At 46.8% G+C, this 18,893-nt stretch overlaps 1 protein-coding gene across 2 annotated transcripts in view; it reads left to right on the plus strand.

Moving 5' to 3' along the window:
* FRMD4B (FERM domain containing 4B) overlaps window positions 1–18,893 on the plus strand; it is a 137,316-nt gene that overhangs the window by 87,348 nt on the left and 31,075 nt on the right. For both annotated transcript variants that reach the window (XM_069811861.1, XM_069811860.1), the window contains exons 6-7: window positions 5,427–5,483; window positions 6,464–6,486. In XM_069811861.1, the coding sequence (XP_069667962.1) occupies window positions 5,427–5,483; window positions 6,464–6,486 (80 nt within the window). The remainder of the gene's footprint in view (window positions 1–5,426; window positions 5,484–6,463; window positions 6,487–18,893) is intronic.

Below are 18,893 nucleotides of genomic sequence, written 5' to 3' on the forward strand. Positions count from 1 at the left end.
GCTTTTGCTCACTGTGAGGCACTATCACCTTTTTTTTTGGCTGGGTTGGCCTAAGCTGTTGAGGTGGGAAGCAGCAGGTCCTGCCAGGAGAGAGCCGTGGTGGCTGCTGGACGTGCATTGAGCTGCGTTTGGTCTCGGGTCATGCTCTCGTGTGGCTAGAAAGGGCTGTGGGGCTTAGTGGGTGAAATGAAAGATGTCGTGGACCACCTAAATGCTATGAAGCAACCGTGAGGCCTCCTGAGCCATCCGGGCTGCGCTCCCCTGTGGGGTAAGTGTGGCACAAGTGAAAATCTGAAGTGCCCTTTTGAAGAGGGTCGGAAGGACCAGCCTTTAATGTGCTCCTCTAAGGGCTCATATTCTGGATCTCCTGCTGGTTTAGTGCTTTACTTTCTCTCCCTAATGTGCTGGAGGTGGACCTCTGCTTTGCTGTGCTTTTTCTCAGCCCAGCATTTCTGTCTTTGGGAAACTGCTCCCAGTTGAGATGCTCAGCAAAGTTTGGAGCTTCTGATACAGAAGGGAATGGGATGAGGATGGGGTGTCCGGTACATCGCAGGGCAGCGTGAACAGCAGGTGACACCACCGGGATTGAGATGTAGGTGTGAATGCTGGGAACCGGGACAGGCGCTTTAAAGTTGGATGGTTATTCGTTTGCTGCCATTGTTTGCCTCCTTGGTGTAATTAGCCAGCGCAGCCACACTGACAGAGCGAGTTGTTGCGTTTGCCTGACCTAGTTCCACCTGCGCTGCTCGACTTACGTCGTGTAACAGGTTGTGGCCAACAACCCCTCCTCTCCGCAGCCCGTCCCAGGAGCTCAGGCTGCCTCACGCAGCCTCCGCTCCCAAAGAAGCCTTTAATGCTGAAAAGCTGCTAAGCTTTCTGCATTGCAGGGACCTGCCTTCGTATCCTCCGGCTGTCAGGACACATCGCGGGGATACTGGATCACTTGTGGGAAGTCGCAGCGGTGCTGGGGAAGGGCAGGGGCGCTGGCATCGCGTTCTTCACTTGTGCTGCGTCCACACCCAGCTAATTGCCTCCCTCGGTTTGAATACCTTGTTATAGACATTTGGGTCCTTCCTTTCCCTCTAATTGCACCCTTCTTTCTCTCAGCTTTTTTTAATCACCTTTCGGTAATCACAGGTAATTATATTCAATATTGTGGCTGTCTTGAGGCTATTCAATCATAGTGTGTGTATATGGGGGCGTCATTGGTTAATATGAAATTTTAAAGGGCTCGGTCTGAGGGAATAGGTGTGTTGGTATCTCAGTTCTCAAATCTTCAGTTGAAGTGTTTTTGTTGCCAGTCTTTAACCTCTGGAGGTTACACGTGGTTTGAAGAAACCATATGAGTTTGCATTTCTTGTTCTGGCCCTAAAGAGTTAAACGTGACAGTTCCTGTGTTGCTTATTTTTTTTAAGCTGTTTTAATCTGAGTTTACAGTCTAAAGATTTGCTTAGCACAGTTAATGCTCATCTGACTATCTTCATTCTTGATCTGTGTTTTCATCAGGATTTCAGACTTGTATCTATGTGACAGTAAATTCTAGTGTTGTTGCTGTGTCTAATGAGGGTTCACTGCTCTATTCATAACTGAGCTTGTGACTTTTTTTTTATCACATAAATCTGTGTCTGTGCAGCAGAAGACGTGAGCTCCCATCTGAATCGGGGGCTAAATTCTGCCCATGGGCGCCGAGGGCAGGAGTTAGTCTTTACTAGCTGCCGAGATAGTGACCTATTCCCGCTCTACAGTAATTGCCACCTGGTTTGGACATCTGCTACAACCTTTTATTATTCTGATGTTTGTCAGTATGACAAAAGCCACCACCTGAATCCGCTGGACCAAATGTAGTGTTTACATAAGACAGTGGCCTTTTTGAGAGCTACACAAGGGGCCGAATCTGTCTCGGTGGTTAAAATGATTGGTCCCTGTGCAAACTCTAATTGAATAATATCAGTTTCATCCCCTCCCTGGAGCTGCACCCGCTAGTCTGTTTAAATTTATTTACATCTAAAATGTAGAAGACTCAGATTCCATTATCTGAATTACATCCATCTACTTAACCTCGTGCTAGTGACCTTGTTTCCACTTGGGATAAACCTTAGGAAAACCTTCCATCTTCATCTTCAACACGTGGCCGTGAGACCACTCGCTGCCGTGGCTCCCAGGGCCCCCCACCTGCTCACTGAAGTCTTTGCTTAAATTACCCTCGCAACTGCAGGCATTACAAATGAATTTTCTTACATCTATTTTTTTAAATTTGACCTTGCTGTTAAAGCGATGCTAAAACAGAGACCCCCATTTGCCAGCCTTAGGGACAGAAAGATGGTTATAAAATCCAAATATTGCCTGGGCGGGAAGAGTCGCGGTCCTGCACTCCTGTCTGAGTGACATGTATCGCTATATGGATTTGTGTCAAGCCAAGGGCTGTCCAAACAACTTGACGGCCCAGGGCTGGATTACATTATAGCAATGGCCAACTGGGGAACCAGATGGCAAATAATGTTATATTGTGATGGAAAATAATTCCAGGCTCAGAGGGAATTGTCCATGAGACTGTCACTTGTAAAGCATTAGTCTGTTAGATAAAGGCTGAGCTGGGCTTTGGCATCCCTTGCTTCAAATCCTTGCTCTGCTACTTAGCTACTGCATGATCTCGGGGCAGTCCCTTCACCTCCCTGCATCTCTTTGCTACTTTGAATTTTAGCCCCTTTAAAGGGTAAGGGTTCTCCTGATTGCTCTTTGGGGTTTTTTTTTTTGGTGCAGAGCCTCCCTCAGAGTGGCACCAGTCTCCTGCCACTGTTACCGTCTGGTGATACGTGGGAATAATTAGGGCTGGTTCACCCTGTTCTGAGGTTTGCCACAACTGGAGAGCTGCGGTGGCAGCCCTGCACCTGGGGTGTCCTGTTTATCCCTTTTGCTCTGGTCAAGACACCTTCAGTGTCTTGTTTGAGAGAGGTCAGGTTAGGGAGGACCTTTTTACTTGTTCGCTCCTCAATGCAGCTTCTAAGTAAACACGTTCGAAACTGAGGACATCGGCACAGCAAACCTCTCCCTATGAAAGCAGAGACTGAAACTTCGTTACCTGAAGAAGGCAGTCCCCCTTCAGCTTGTTTGGTCTCCTAAAACCCTAAATGAAGTGGTTTGCGGGATCACTTTTAACTTTTGTGGCAATGCTGCAGCAGCCTAGTAAAGTGACCAGAGTTTCTTAACGCTCGTATTTAGGACTGAGTAAATAAACACAGAAGAGCAGCCTGATAATTACTATTGCTAATTAGTTAATGGTTGTGAGGTGCTTTGAAGATGAAAAGTGAAGAGGTGCTGGGTTATTAAGTCCCAAACACCCCTGTAACGCCAGCAGCAGCTATTGCTATGGGTCAGCAGAGACTCGCTGCTGCAGTTTTTCTTGGAGCCAGCAACAAAGAGAAGAGGACCTTTGATGTGAGAATTGCATTTGGATAGTTAAATCTCGATGAGTTTCTCATATGCTTAAAAGGTGATGAGCCGCATGTAGCTGATTCTGCCTTGGGGTAGGGAGATGGTCTTCACGAGGAGCTTTTAAGGTCCCTTCTGGCCCTGTTTTCCCTGATTTTGTGGTCCAGGGACAGCTTTGCTGAACTAGAGCCCGTCTTTCCTGCTGAGCGGAGGTTCCCTGCGATGGGATTTTTCTCACGTGTGGGTTTTCTGCCTGCCGGTGCAGCGGAGCGCAGTGCTGGGGTGACCTGATCTCTCACAATCCTTCCACTGCCACAGTTGGCCTTGGAGGCTGTTTGAGCAGATGCAGTTTAAGCTCAAAAAAGGCAGCTCAGATGTGCATAACAAAGACTAACCTGATAGAGACCTGGAAGGAACAAAGTACCTTAAAATTGCACCCACATGAAGAGTTTCTGGGCTTTTCTCTTAAGCATCAACATGAAAGAGATCTGAAGGAAGGATGAACTTGAAGCTTTTTTTTTTCTTCCTCCTAATTCATGATGTGCCCCTCCTCTCCTAATAAAATATGTCTGGGAATGCTTTGGAGGCTACTTCTGCATAGCTGTTGCCACACCTGTTGGGAAGGGGAAATTCCTCTTTGTCTGCCATTGGGGAGCAGCCTGGGGGAGTGCTGCTGCTGGAATGTTTTATTGACGAAGGAGGCAAAAAAACCCTTCCTTTCCATGAAAATTGAATTATTTGTTTGTTCACTTGAATTTAGCCTCTGTGGGCCAGACCTGCAGCTGTAGTAAATTAGCTCAGCTCCAGATGTGCCCTATATATTTTGAGATGTCATTTTCCTGTATCTGTATGTGATTTTGTAGATCTTCCTGCTACGCTGGTTTTGGTACTATTTCAGTTTTTGGTCTGCTTTGTCCCCTCGTTCAGCCAGCACATCCTGGGGATGGAGGGTGTGCTGGGATCTCAGTGGCAGGAGACGGGCATCATGTCCACTACCTTCACTTGCAGAAGATCGATAAGGAAAAAAAATAATCTGTATTCATGGGCTGGTTCATGGGCTCAGTTTTGTCCTTTATAGACAGTTTGCAGGATGCGGTAGGCGCAAGGGCTGACTTTGACAACACAAGAGTCCAACTGTAAGTGCATCTCCTTTACTCTTCCAGTGTTAACTGCTGGTCCCAGTATAGAACCAACCCCAGGGTTTTTACTGTGAGAAACTAACTTTGAAAGATTGCGAGCAAGAAAAAAGGATCCTTATGTGGTTTTGATGTTTTGGTATTTATCAGCCGTGCACCCTGAAGTCACCGAGTGCACAGGGCTGTCAGGACAGGACTGGGTTGGGAGTGGGGTTAAGCCCCGGGACATTTCCAGCATGGGGGTCCACGCAGTTTTCCTGACCGCTGCACTACACCTCCTGTGTGCTTGCAAGAACTGAAGGCTGTAAGATCCAGACTGCGTGGGGCAAAGGAAGCGTAGTTATGCTCTCCTTGTGATTAGCATCGCTTATCTAGCATCAGAGGTGCGTGTACCACCAGCGCAACTAAGAACTGCGGTGCCCTGAAGAGCTGCTGTGCTGCAAACCGTAAAAATACCTCTTGATCAACCTTGTCTCCCTGCTTCACGGCAAGTTGCCCATGCAGTTTCTTGCAGTGCGCAGGATCAGGTCCCTGCCCCGCCGTGCCCCCCTTCAGCCGCAGTAACGCGAAGCAGCTCCCCGAATAAAACGCAATTAAGGGCCGATTTGCCAAGAAAACACGCGAGGGCGAGAGAAGGCTTTGGGGGGGGGGGGAGGAGGAGGAGGAGGAGGAGGAAGGGCTGCTGCCGCCGTGTAGACGCTCACAAAAAGGGGGTGGCGGGGAGGGGACTCCGGCCCCGGGGCGGATCTCGCCTTCCCGGGCAGGTCCCCGGACCGCCCCCGTGGGGAGCGGAGCGGTGCGGAGCGGTGCGGGTCCCCGCGGGGAGCGGGCGGTTCACGGTCTGGTTTTTTCCCGGTACAGGGGCAGATTGAAGTGGAAAGTGAGACCGTCTTCAAGTTGGCAGCCCTGATTTTGCAGGTAAGCGCCTCTTCCTCCTGCTTTTGGGTCGGTTTTTGGATACCGGGGGCTCGGACTTGATTTAGTTCAGCTGTTTTTCTGGGTTCCCCCCCCTTTATAAAGATAAGACTGTGCAGTGTTGGTTTATGATCTCTGCAGCTGGGGGGGGGGAGAAAAACTTGGGGGCTGTTTTTCTCATAGGCAAGTGAAATAAATATTTATTTGAGGAATTTTAAATCGGAAGAGGGAAGAAGAGAAGCTCATCAAGGGAAGTCATTTATTCAGGCAGGTTTCCATCCAGTTTATCACTTATTCTAATTTTAATATGTTCTGGAGACCTGGGAAGAAAAGAGTATCGTACTGTGGCTAAACTTGCTATATTATACCTGCGAATCTTTCAGAGCACACGTTTTTGATACCTCTGTCATGTTGAAATATGTTACGTCAGTTTTTCCTCTCCTTAATCAAGTTTTGCTCTACTCAGACTTAAATTCTGGTTGTTTACAACTTTCTACGAAACAAAATACTACCTTTAAAATGTTGGGGGTTTTCCCCACTGTATTTGCAGCGACAAAATGCTACAGCAAAGCTGCAGTGGCTTGATCTGCCTGAACTGTTGTTTTCATCTCAAGTGAGCACAATTTCTCTCAACTGCTGACCTGCCTGTAAAGCCAACCTTTAGCTGGATGTGGCCAGCTGGAGACAGAATTGTATTTCACTTTTTGTGCAGTGAAAGTGACATTTGACTTGCAATATGAAATTCATCCCCATTTTGGAAGCGGTTTTATTTACGCTGTAGGTGGATAATCTACAGCTGGAAGCGTAAAGGGCCAGGTTCTGTTCTTGAATACGTGCAGGCAGCCTCCGTGCTTTGCATTGAGTGTAACTGGGGTCAGGATCTGGCCACAGAGCTGTGGGAGTGGGGAAGTGAACAATGCTGGGAAAATCGAGGACTTTTGAAGAGATCATGTTTTAATTCTGTCACTGTTTTTCAATTGTAGGAAGCTAAAGGGGACTATTCCAGGTAATAACATTTTCCTTTCTAATACTAGTGTGCTTGATGGATGTGTTTTTCTGTGTTGGCATTGTATTGCAAACAATCAAAAATGGGGATAAAGTCCAGCCGGGAGCAGCGGCTGAAGAAAGTGAAATGCGCTGCTGGGCTGGTTAAAATCTGAGTTGTCAGGGTGAGTAATGCCTTTTGTGAGCAGGCTCTGAGTCAAAACAGTTTTTTCAGGCCGTCCTGCTTTGCTCCCTTCCCCAAACATGGGTGCCCAAGTGGGACGGGGAGAAAGCTCCCACTCTTCCCTACCAGAAATTTTCGCCTGTACTTTGTACTGCGGCTTGGGTTGCATCTGGGCGACCTTGCCTGCAACCCTGCCCATACCGCGGCAGCACGTGCAGAGAGACGCGGAGCCCGTCAGCTGCCCGTGCCGGAGATCAATGAGCCGCTTTCTTCTGCAGCTGCCCCGCGGGGGCCTCCCCCTTCTCGCACTTGACCCGACAGTTGTGTTGTAGCTGGTGTGCGACCCGGTTGCTGGGCTTTGGACGGCTAAAGCTGCATCGTCAGGCTGGGCTTGCCCTTGGAGATCACTTTTTACCGTATGCTGGTTGTGATAACTGGCTGTGGGGAGGTGGGGTCGCGCTTGGACCTGTTAGAACCAAGGGAAAAGACCTTCAATTAGAAACAGCTCGCTAAGCAAATAGAAATTCAGAAGTTTGGCTTTGGTCACGTTAATATTTTACTACTTGCTGAGTTTCCCTGTAGGAAGAGAGGTGTTTTTACAGTTTAGCCACAGCGGCTTTCAAGAACCATGCTTTGAAAATGCTCAGTAAAGAGCCATCTACTTAAATGCGGGGACCAAATCACATCTGACTGCCAAAGTGACGTACTCTGCTTTTCCTTCAGTGCGCAGTTGTCAAGTAAGTGCCAGTGCTGCTGCCCAAGACCCCTTCTTCTCCGAGTGCCATCCCCTCCTCTGCTGAAGGACACGCTCTGTGAAGTCCATCACATCCTCCTCCTCCTCCTCCTTTTTGTTGGCGTGATCTCACGCCTGCAAGGAGGAAAAGATGTCCTTGTGACTAAGTTCAACTGGATGGGCTGGCTGTACAGACAATTTCTGTTCTTATTCACACTGCAGGCCTGCTTTTGTGACCCACAGCATATTGCTCATAGCTGTAGTGTGCTGCGTTTTTCTCTAGAAAGACTGCTTATCTTGCCTGATCTCACAGGGACACCCTAAGTTTAACTTAGTTTAGGCACAGATAACCAGAGAACTGCCCTTCACTTGACCAGTAAATTGTTAAACTGTAGCAACTGGTGGCACATGCTCTCAATTCTCGCAAAAAGGGGTTAAGGTTAAAAACTAGCTTTGTGGTGAAAACCCTCCTTATGTGGTTTAAACTTAACACTGACTCCTTATCATTTGCCATAAATAGGTTTGTAAGTATTGCTTCACATGCCCAAGAACTGAGTCTGTGGTTATTTTCCATGCCTCTGCGGGCACGTTGCAAGGAGTGGATTGCCCGTGGTTACCTTCAAAAGTATTTAAGGAAAATTGGAGGGAAGAATACTCTGCTACAAGAGGGATTTCCAAGTGCAGCTCTTCCCCTAACAGTTGCAATGAAAATAGCTGCAGCAATTGTTTCCTCTGTTAAACAAAACGTACGTTATGCCTCTGTAGCAAATGAGCATGGCCAGCTGTCGCAGGCACAGTGAGCGCAACAGAAGTGGAGGAATTTCATTTTACATATCACAAGTGGTCGTTTGGACCACCACTGATAAAGCACTAGCTTAATTACCGGCGTATCTTAACAGATACCGCGGGACTGGTCTCCCCTGCCAAACTCGCCCGTGACACAACGAATACGTCCTTGCACCGGTGCTGCTTGTGCAGCGCGGTTGCCTCTGCGGTGTCTTGGGTTTGGCGTGTTCCATGTTCGCTGTCGTTTGGCAATTCCACTTTGAATCATTTTGTGGAATGTGGCTCTTGCACCATTTCTGCTTGCGTGAGAACACACGGGTTAATTTTTTTTATATAGGATTAGTGCTGCATGAACTCCCGGTAAATACAGGAATTGCCTGAAGTCCTAGAGATTAGCTTTCTGGAAGTGAAAAAATGGGCCAGTCCAGACAATGCTGGTGATCTCTGCTTGGCTGATTTTTCACGCATCCCGGAGGGAGCTGCTCCATGGGGACACGTCCTGCGGTGGGGTCGCTGCGCGGTATTCCCGCTGACTTCAGCTGGGAACAGGCAGATCAGTACCAGGGTCTGAACACTTCAAACTCCTGTGGCTCTGCAGTAACCCCTTTCCCAATCCACTGCTCAAATTCTCAGATAACGTCTTGATGGCACAGAGCAGCAATCTCCCAAGAAACACCCTCCCTTACCCCGTGCTGAGTGGGTGAGCACATTCTTTTGAAATCTGTTTATTTTCAGTGAGCAAACCTGATGTGTGGGCGCTTGGAGAAAGTAAAAACTTTTGATTTTTTTTCCCCTACAAAGGTCACTCCGGAGGGACTTTGCAGGCTGGTAGCACTGACAGCGTGAAAGTATCAGGGTCTTTGGGGTTTGGACCCTGAGGTCCTGTGCTGGGGTGTTAGGACAAGGGTATGCGCCTTATCGTTCAGAGAGAGGCTTTATGTAAGATAAACTACCCAAGTCCCGGTTTGAGAGGACCCTGGCTTTTAAAACATCTTGATAAAACTTAAGTACATGCTTCAGAATTGCACCCGCAGCATGTCCATTGCACATGTGCCTGTTTTGGACAGCTCTGGTTTCTCAAAGGCAGTCTGAAATGACTGCAGCCCGCAGGAGGAATGATTAACGAAGATGACAGCGGACCACGATCGGTGTAGCTCACCGCACACCCAGTTCCTTTTCCTGTTTATCGAACTGGTGATCCCAGCCAAGATAATTACCCCCTGTATGTGATGAAGAGCACGCCGCAGGGATGCTCAGTGAGCCCTTCCTCTCCCCGGTACATGGGACGGTGTCGGGGCTGCCATGGGCAGAGCGGCTCCTCCCGAGAGTCTTGCAGCTCTGATATTCCCAGCAGGTCTGGAATTCTGCAAGTCCATGGCTCTCTGCCCTCCCGTGCAACGACTGGGCATGTTTTCCTCGAGAGGAGGGCTGTAACGCTTTGCTCATGTTTGCTTTTCACGACTCATCTATGACTTCCAGTTGACTGCTTCTCTGTTTAAACTGAATTCCCATCAGTTTTCTCCAGCTTCTGTAATAAGAACCTCAAGCAAAGTATTAGTCATTAATAGTAGTTTTGAAACTCTCCTTTAGTTAATTGTACTCATCCACTGTTATATTTGCAAATGCAAGAACAAAAAAAGCGGCATACCTGGCTTTACAAAATCTAGTTTTTTAAGCTTTATACAAGGGTTTTAAATAGAAAGGTTAATTCAAGTTGCAGGTTCTGGCATGGTTCAATTCTTAGGAAAAAAAGTCCAAATTCTATTTATTTTAAGGATTTTATTTAAATTTTAAAAAGACCTAATGTCTTGACAGGCAAGCAAAATAATAGATCAGTCTCGTAATTATTCATCGTGAAAATATGTAACATATAAAGTCTTGCCTCCTTTTGCCTCCTTGGGAGCTAAATGATTTAGCTGTTTTTAGTTTACGGACTAAGCATCTTCCCTCGAAAATGCTATGCAATAGCATATAGTATTATTTTTCTTTGTTGCTTGATGAAAGAGACAGTTTATAACTGAGGTGTCCTAAATGCTGTCCTTCTAGCATTAGAAAAACATTTATTAAAATCAGATTAGCTATGGGGACTATATAAGGAAAGTAACTTTAAAAAAAAAAGTTTATTTTCTGACTGATAATCTTGGATCGTATTTTTCTCAGTAACATTTCCAGTACTGAAACCCAGCCATGCTCCCTGAAATTTAATTAAATTGCTGGAGGAGGGCTTCCATTTTCTTTAAACAGCTGACGCATTTGATTTTGGTTCTGGCCTGTGGGCTGCAAAGATAACTCCCGACTGGTATAACATAACACAGACAAAATAATGAATTCCTGATAGCTGACATGTGCGAGGCACAGGGGTTTATCATTACATGGGTGATAAACACAGTTTGTAAAAGGAAAAGGGTTGTGTGAAAGATACCTCTCAAGCTGCGGCTGTGGAGTAATTGGTTCAGAAACTCCTGAATTTAAAAACTTTACTGAGGAAAAAATGAAGTGCTTGGTCTAGGTGCAGAAAACTGGTATTAACAATTTGCTCCTAATTAGGAGTGAGTTATCAGTATTAGATTCTTAGGTAGCGTTTGCTTGGGAAGATGACTATTTTGCCAAACAAATTGGAAAATCTCTTGGTGGCAAAGAATGTGGACATGATAATGTGGGCAGTGCTAGAAAATAGCTGCTTGGAAGAAGTTAATAATTGTCTGATAGCAAAGCACCTGTTCACTGTACTGCTTACCCCAGGACTTAAGGTAGCTTCAGAAACAGGACACACCTGAGGTTGGTTTTTTTTTTTTTGGAGGCTGCTTGTCCAGCCTGTTTTTGGAAATCTCACCAGGTTCATATGACCAAAACTCCAGGCGTGGCCATGGCCAGGGCTGGGGTCAGAGCAGAAATGCAAATTTGGACTGAATCTCCCAGTTGTTGCTACTCAGCTCTCTGGTTTGCATCCTGGAGAGGTCTCAGAGGACTCAAGGTGGATCCATGTGGCGTGAATGGAGCCCACCTCATGGGTGCCAGCCACTAATGGGTGCTCAGGCTGTGGGGCCGGGCTAGAGTTGGCCTAAAGAAAGCCCTGAAATGGGTACAGCGTGGGTGTCAGGTCCCCAGCACAAACCCTTTTGCTCCACAGACCTGCTCCTTTTAGGCTGCCCTGTTGGAGGAGGAGACCTGTTGTGAACCGTTGACTGGAAGCTCTTGTCCAGGACCATTGGGATGGGTTACAAGGGGACATCAGTGCTGGTCTCGCGTGGAGGCCAAAGACCTGAGCGCAGTCTGGGTGCCTCTTTCGGCCCCTGAGGGTTTTCTTCCACGTGTATCGGTGGGTGACACAAAAGAGCTGGTGGGTCACCATAGGATTCACTCTCAGGGCAGCCATCTGGTGCCTGTCATAGGCAGCACTGGGGTTTAGTTTTTTATTTTCTTTTCCATGCAAGTGCACTTTTAAAATGCCCATGCACTGATATTTACAGAGGCTTTCTCTAGCGTGACCCACTGCTCCCTGTGGACTGTGTCTGCCTCGCCGTAAATCAGTGCTCAGCACTGGCGCGGCGGTTGTGCTCCTTGTGCTCCACGGCTGCTTGTTTGCCAAGTGAGTCATTGTGTATTTTGCCTTTCAGCTGCGACTCTGCACACTTTTTCTTTAAATACCTTGTTAGGCACTTGCTCCTGAACCATTAACTCTGTCTCAGTCAAACCCAGCTGTGTGCTTTCCTGAGCTCACTCTTTTGCAATAAAGAACTAATTTGAAACAAGATGAGCAAAGATTTATTAACTTAGGGCCTGCTTGCTGAGGGTGTTGATTACTTACTTCACTTTATTTGGGAACATCTAATGAATCAAGGTAGTAAATGAATAAGTTTAGGGAAAGTCACATTTGATATGTATTTCATAGAAAGATAATGATTCCCCTACTTGACAGGTATCAGATACCCACTTTCCGAAGAGCTCTATGCTTAATTGAATTTTATACCCTCTTCAAAGAAAGCTGGTTGAAAACTGCAGTATTTTTTCTCTAGCAGTGTGCAAGTCTCATTTTTCTTGATGAGTCACTGCAGTTCATTTTTGGGGTTATACACCCCAGTGTACCATGAGGAAGGGGTAGCCGAGGGAAGGCAGCAGGCAGAGGAGAGCCGCGCAGGTTGCTGCTGAACTCCAACTCCCTGAGCACTTTGCCAGCAGTTCTGAGATGAAAATGTTGTTCTATCCTGGTGGTTTATTTTTCAATAAAAAGTGGAAATTCACTGTGTAAACCAGGTGCAATTACAAAAAAATATGTAGTTAAGACCCTAATTTTTGGCTAGACTTTGAACAGCAAGGGTTTTTTTTTTTTCTGCTGGTGCTTCTTGTAGATTCATGTAGTTCAGGGCAGACCAAAGCATAGATAGTCTCTGCAATGATGTCATTTTAATGGTTTGGGGTTTTTTACAATTTCCTATTTTAAAGCAGTTCTGTAAGGGCTCTCAAGGATTTGATATAGTATACTTATGCAGCAGATGAATTGGGCTGAATTAGGTGGAAGCACTGTGGGTGAAATGAGCAAAAAGGATTAGAGGGAGAGAAAAAAAAGGATGTTTTCAGTAATTTAATAATCTGATCTAACAGGATTTACTACTTGCTTATGGCAGTGTAACTTTTAATGTTTACACATAATTATGGCAGTTTTGTAAGGAACACACATTTTTAGATTTCATATGCATGATGTTCATACAGTTTCCTGAGGGGCAGCAAAGGGGTGGTTGTGTTTTGTCCTCTTTAATTGTCCCTCCACAGTCCTTTCTTTGCTTTGCTTTGCTTTTCATTTAAGGCACTTTTAACTCAGAGAGGCAGTGCTGTAGTGGGTACAACCCAGCCACCAAGGGAGGGCTTTTGCCTGTGCTCTGCATCCAAAGCAGATGAGAGACAAGGCAAGCGTGGTGCTAGAAAATTCATCATCTCCCAAGTTGTTTCCCATGCAGAGGACAAGTCGGAGGCATGTTGCTGTCGTAGCTGTTAGGCTTGGAGTAGCATCGTGGCATCCACAGCCTTAGGTAAAAGATGCTCTCCCCTTTGTTCCTAGAAATTCCCTCAAGTACAGGTTAAGCATTAAAACACATTGCCTTTTCCTGTCGTAAAATTAAATTTCATGGCTTTCGCATTATAATGTATTCACCTCCCTTCTGTTGAATATCTGGAAAACTTTGTCAGGTCTACAGAGAGTTTCTCCAGCCTTGCACCATCAGCTGCAAGCGGGAGTTTGGGCTCCAGTCTGACTCCAAACAACATCCTCGCTTTAAAAAAAGGAAAAATAAATCTTTTTTGCTTTTCCTTCCCGTGGTGGTTGGGATCTATCATGTAGGGTGTATTTTGTTCTTTGAGGAAATGTTACGACAGCTTTTCAGCCTCAGCTTTTTTGCTTTTGTGGATTTGTCAGGTCTTTATTGTTATTTGGATACTTTATTTTTCTTGTGGTTCCATGTATCTCTGTATCAGCACGCAGGACTGTGATAACAAGCTTTAAACTTTGCTGCTGTACTCAGACATGCTAAAACCCCACAACTAATATGGCTAAGCTGACTTTTGTGTGAACAGGAAGAAAGCGTGAATGTTAGAAATAACAGTCTGTTGTTGTGAGGAAGGGTTTGGGATCCTTCAAACGTTGTATCCACTGTGAATAGTCATCTTTTGCTCGGCAGTAAATCCCCAGGTAAAGCAGAGCTGTTCTGCTTCCCATCTGGTCTGATAGAGGGGCACTGTAATGCGTGCTGTCAGTATGGCTGAGCAGCTCTGTAAACGTGGATATACTGCACCAGATCCATGGGACCGTGAGCCGTCACCAGCGGTAGGTGTGGTGTTCAAGGACCGAAGGGTTTTATCTTCAGAATATTCATATTTCACATCAAGAGCTGTAAAAGAAGACCTGAGAATTTAGGGCAGGTTCAGGTCACAGATTTTCTCTACCCATGCAGAACTGCTTCCTCGGCACCCCGTTTCTCGTCTGCAAAGTGGAAAGACAAACGGTGCCTCATCTGCTGAGGTGGCTCTGGGAGAAGCTCACGTTCTCGTTTGTCTGGTCCCCATGTCCTCAGAGAGGTGCATGCATATATCTGATATGAGAAATGTTGCTTTTCCCTTGGTGCTCTTGGTCCATCTTCCAAAAGCCAAGGAGTAGGGTCCCCAAACCCCTGTGAGATCGGTAGGCACACCTGCCGCTCATTCTGAAAGTCAGGCAGGGCTTGGGAAGCAGAGAAATTAGCCTAAAGGAGCAGGGCTGGAGCTGGAGGTCTGAGCCAGGGGTCCAAGGCTGTGGTCCAGGCTGTGCTAAGCGTGGGGAAGGGTTGCCCAGCCCCAGCCGCGCTTTGTGTTTGGTGCGAGTCCCTCTCGAGCCGTGAAACTAAAGCTGTTGTTGCAGCACAGCGTGGGAATCCACAGCACGGCCGCAGCGTAGATGTACAACAAGCCTGGTGTTGAAAAAGCCATCTGCGCTGCTTATCGTGTTCCTTTTCACGTACAGGGTTTGGAAGGCTCTTACAAAGGCTCCTTCAAATACCTTTCTGAGCAGGTGGTTCCTATCTGGTATTGAAGTGGCAGACTTTGCAGCCCTGCCCCAGGCAAAGCTCCCCACTGGCTGGGGGGGTTACAGTTCGGCTCTGGCTGTCCTGTGCCAATGGGAGCCCCTTGTTCATGGCCTTTCCAGATCTTGGTCTTCCTTCAATAGAAGAACAACTTTCTTGAGCGTGCCAGCAGACCATAAACTGAAAGGTTGGGAAATGATGGGAAACGTCTGGCACTTGTCACAAAAGAGGATTTGTCAGAAAGCACATTACAAAATCCTGCTGCCAAGATCCTGCTGCTCTGACATACTCGAAAGCTGCTAAATCCATCGGCTCTCCCCATCCCTTCCCTGCTCTGTTTTCCTTCCTCCCCTTTTTTCTCTTGCACTTTTAACCCCGCTTTATTTTTTTTCCCCTCCGTTGCCTTGCTGCTTCCTCCTCACACCTGTTTCTTGTGGTACCTTGAAAGGCAGACCAACCTCCATGGGAGCCTGAGGTTGCCATGCTCTGCCCTTGCATTTATTTTAAAACAAAACAAAAGCCTACAGAAAAGGCACCTGTTGCTGAAGCAATCCAGCTGCAGTGTGATGGTCTGTGTTGCCAGCTCTCATCTGTGAATGTATGAAATAGTGGGAGCACCTTGGTGATGCTACCCTAAGTCTGGTTGCTTCAGAAAGTCACTTTAGGACCAGGCTGGGGCATGGGCAGCAACATGGGATGTTATAGCATTGCTTGTAATTGCATAGCAAAGGAATTCAGTGGTTATTCTCAAGAAATTGGACCATTACTAACATCATCCGAGTAACCTGACCAGCCCTCTGAAAACTTAAATTGTCAAGCTTTCAAGTATCTAGTCTAATTGTGTGCTGTTTCTATGTATTTATTTTGCTAGCTCTAAATACCTTGAACAGAGTAAGAAGAAAAATCCTAATGGAAAGTTTTTGAAGTGTCTTTATGATGCAGGGTAATTTTGTATTGTCCTTTAGCTGTGAAGCTCCATGTTTCCTTGTATCTCATGTGTGCTTCTCAGAAATGTCTGCTGATTTTTAGGTGTCCATGAGATAACTTTCAGGTTAACTTGAGAGGTTGGTTGACATCTTCGAGAAACAAGGCCGCTCTAAATTCTACCTGCAGTGTGCCTAAAATTCATTTCAAGAATTAACCAAATATAAAATAGTGACAGTCAGAAAGACCCAGGAGTTTACTTACTCCAATGATCACGTAGCAACACAAGAGTAGGTATTTACGTGAGGTCAAGAGGCTTTGAGAAGAGAGGAAAATCAATATATGATGTACTTTCCCCAGTGATAAATTCCTACCTTATAAAGTGTTATCAACATGATTCAGCAGAGGCAGACACACCTGCCATCACTTTAGTCCATTAAAAGTTGTCTGAAGTCCTATCCTTATCAAGTTGTTAATATTTACAAAGATGATGTGGGCTGATAAGCTTTTATGTTGTAGTCCAATATGTTGCTTTTGCTGCTCTGGGTGTGTCTATTGCTCTTCACGTTTTATGCTAATCTGATTAACCACATCTTATTACATCTAAGCTCTTACCTGCGTTAGCAACAGGCATAAGCAGTTTTTGGCAGTGGGTGCAGGGAAAAGCCTAGGTAGCCATTGACAAATGGTCCTAATTAGCACAGTTCTGTAAATCTTTGCCTAGCAGGGAGTGTTTTATCACTCAATTACAAGCTGTGAAGATGCACTTTCTGGGAGCATAAATATGTAAGTCTTTTTTAATTTTCAATAATGTGCTTTAGGCAGAGCATGCCATGATAGTCTGGCTTGGTTCCTTCCCAGATTTCTGGTGGCATTTTAGCAAGATGCCTAAAATTGCACTGTAACGTCAGCGGGTTGTAGGAGGCGTGTGGGATCGGTCCTGGTTTGCTGCTAGAGATAGTAGTTTGAACGTGGGAACTCCTATTCATAGTATGGTACATGGTTAAATATTGCTGTTTATTTTAGAGACAAGCTGCCCCTCCATCTCCACGGAGGTGGCACCAATGAGCAGGGTGTGCTGCTGGGACAGCATCTTGCCCAACGTTTGTTCGTGTTGGGACAGAAAATTAAATATGTACAGTACCAAGAATGCAAACTGACATTCAGCATGAGGAGGGTCTGATGTAGATTTCCATTTACATTGCCCAGATATTTCAAGCTCTGCTCGATATCTGCCGGAGAGAAAACTTCCATTTAGAGGGTGGGATAGGAAGGAAAGGGTCCGTCTGCTGGTTTTCTTTAATTCTTCTCCATAGTGGAAAAATACTCGAGATGAGAGTTTCCTATATTTTCCTCCTGGGGAATAAACAAACCTTTTGCCAAAAAAACGTTTGGTCCCGTTGACTGGGCGGTTTAAGTTTATATAGTGAAATTATGCCAAGAACCATCAGTCGAGAAGCCCCCTCCGTAGCAGAGGTCAGATTAAATGCAAGCGGGCCTCCCTGTCCTGACAGCCGAGTCCTCCTCCTGCCCCGATGAGAACCGCCCTTGGACACGCCAGATACGACGCTGGCGTGTTTGGCTGGTAGATAGTGTAGACGGTTGGACATCTGAAGCCGGGGCTGTCTACCCTGTGATTTCTGTATCGCCTTGTGATCGTTGTGAAACCAAACAGGAACAGGTAATAATTCAAACCGTCGCTCCTGCTATCTGGAGTTGTCACCTCTGGGGAATGGCTGGATCTCGACGGGCTTGGGAAAGTGATCCTGAAGGTCAAGGGGAGATGTGCTTGGGCTCCTCGGTGCAGATGAAGTGATAATGAACTCTGTGGAAGGAGGGGGAGGATCGTCGGAGGCTTTTATTATCCCTGAAGCCGTGAATCATCCCAAATGCTAATCCTCAGGCACGCAGTCAGCAGATCTGGGCTGCCGCGTGCCAGCCTGCACTGTCTGAAGGCATCCAGCCTGCAAGGAGCTGTGCTCTCTTTCTCCCGGGTCTTTTACGTTTTTCTAGGATTGTTTTATGCTTTATCTTACAATTAGGCATGAAAAAATAAAACCCTCGTGTGGCTTCTCGGAGACTTTCAGGCCTTTTAAGTCCATTTTGGCAGACTGGCTCCAGCTGCAGATGGACGGCATGGTGTGCCCGAACCTCAGGGTGTGAGGTTGGGTCCCTTCAGGAAGGGAAGTCCCAAGGGCCAACTTTGCCTCATAAAAGTGTATTCTCCACTATTGTGAGAAGTTGGATGGGTTTGTAGGTTGGCAGATGAACAGAGAAGGTCCAGCTCTGCTGTAAGTCGTCACAGCTCTGCGGACTCTGCCTGCTAACGAACTGTGGTTCTGGGTCAGCGCTGGAGGGACATGCCCCGCGTCACGGCCCGGACGTGATTGCAGCCCTTTGGTCACTACATGTCCCAGCTCAAAGCCCACAAACCGTGTTGGGGAGGTGGGTGTGCTGGCTGCCTGGCGATCGGTTTAAATTCCGTGGTAGACATTTCTATGTTGATGAGCTCCTACTCATCACTCAAGCTTAACTAGCGCCCTCGTTTCGGCATTTGATGGGGATAAAGCAAGCTGCTACTCAACCAGGTCCAGAGGCAAGGGGCCCAAAAACCAAACGGGAAGGCGAGTAGCCCGGCTGGAGGTCATGAATTATGCAGGAGGTGGCTTTTCAGAGCATGGTAGGATGCAGCTGCCAGGATTCATGGCATTTCCACAGAGCCTGAGTGACGGGGAGGCTACTGGCCTCGTAATGGTTGGTGAAGAAGAGCTTGGGACCTCTCCACCCGGCTGCGGTGGTGACACCTGGGGAGTCCCCTGTCCCCCCCTGCCCGGCTGCCTCTCCTGGAGCTCAGCTCTGATCTCCCGGCATCAGCCTCCTTAGTGCTCAGCCCTCCCTTGGGCGTTTGTTGTTTGCCAGCAACGAGGTTTCTAAACAGGGTTTAGACACCAGCCATTAAACCTCTGATTATGAATATTGGAGGTTGAGAATCTATGTTTAGAGGAACAGCCCTTTTGTTTGGGAAAAATGAGCTATTTTGTTATTGCTTCCTTCCAAAACCTCTCCTACTTTGCTGTATTTCCCTGCCAACCCTGACTGCTACGGCAGCCATTGCAGTTAAGAGTCAGGCTTAAAAATAGGAGGAAATTTTTATTTTAATAATCAATTATCCTGTGAGTCTACGGTTGAAGTTGGAAGGGACCTCTGGCCAAACCTCCTGCTCCGAGAGCAGTCAGCTGTGAGATCAGGCC

Source organism: Haliaeetus albicilla, chromosome 24, assembly GCF_947461875.1.
Source record: "Haliaeetus albicilla chromosome 24, bHalAlb1.1, whole genome shotgun sequence".
In the NCBI taxonomy this organism is placed as follows: Eukaryota; Metazoa; Chordata; class Aves; order Accipitriformes; family Accipitridae; genus Haliaeetus; species Haliaeetus albicilla.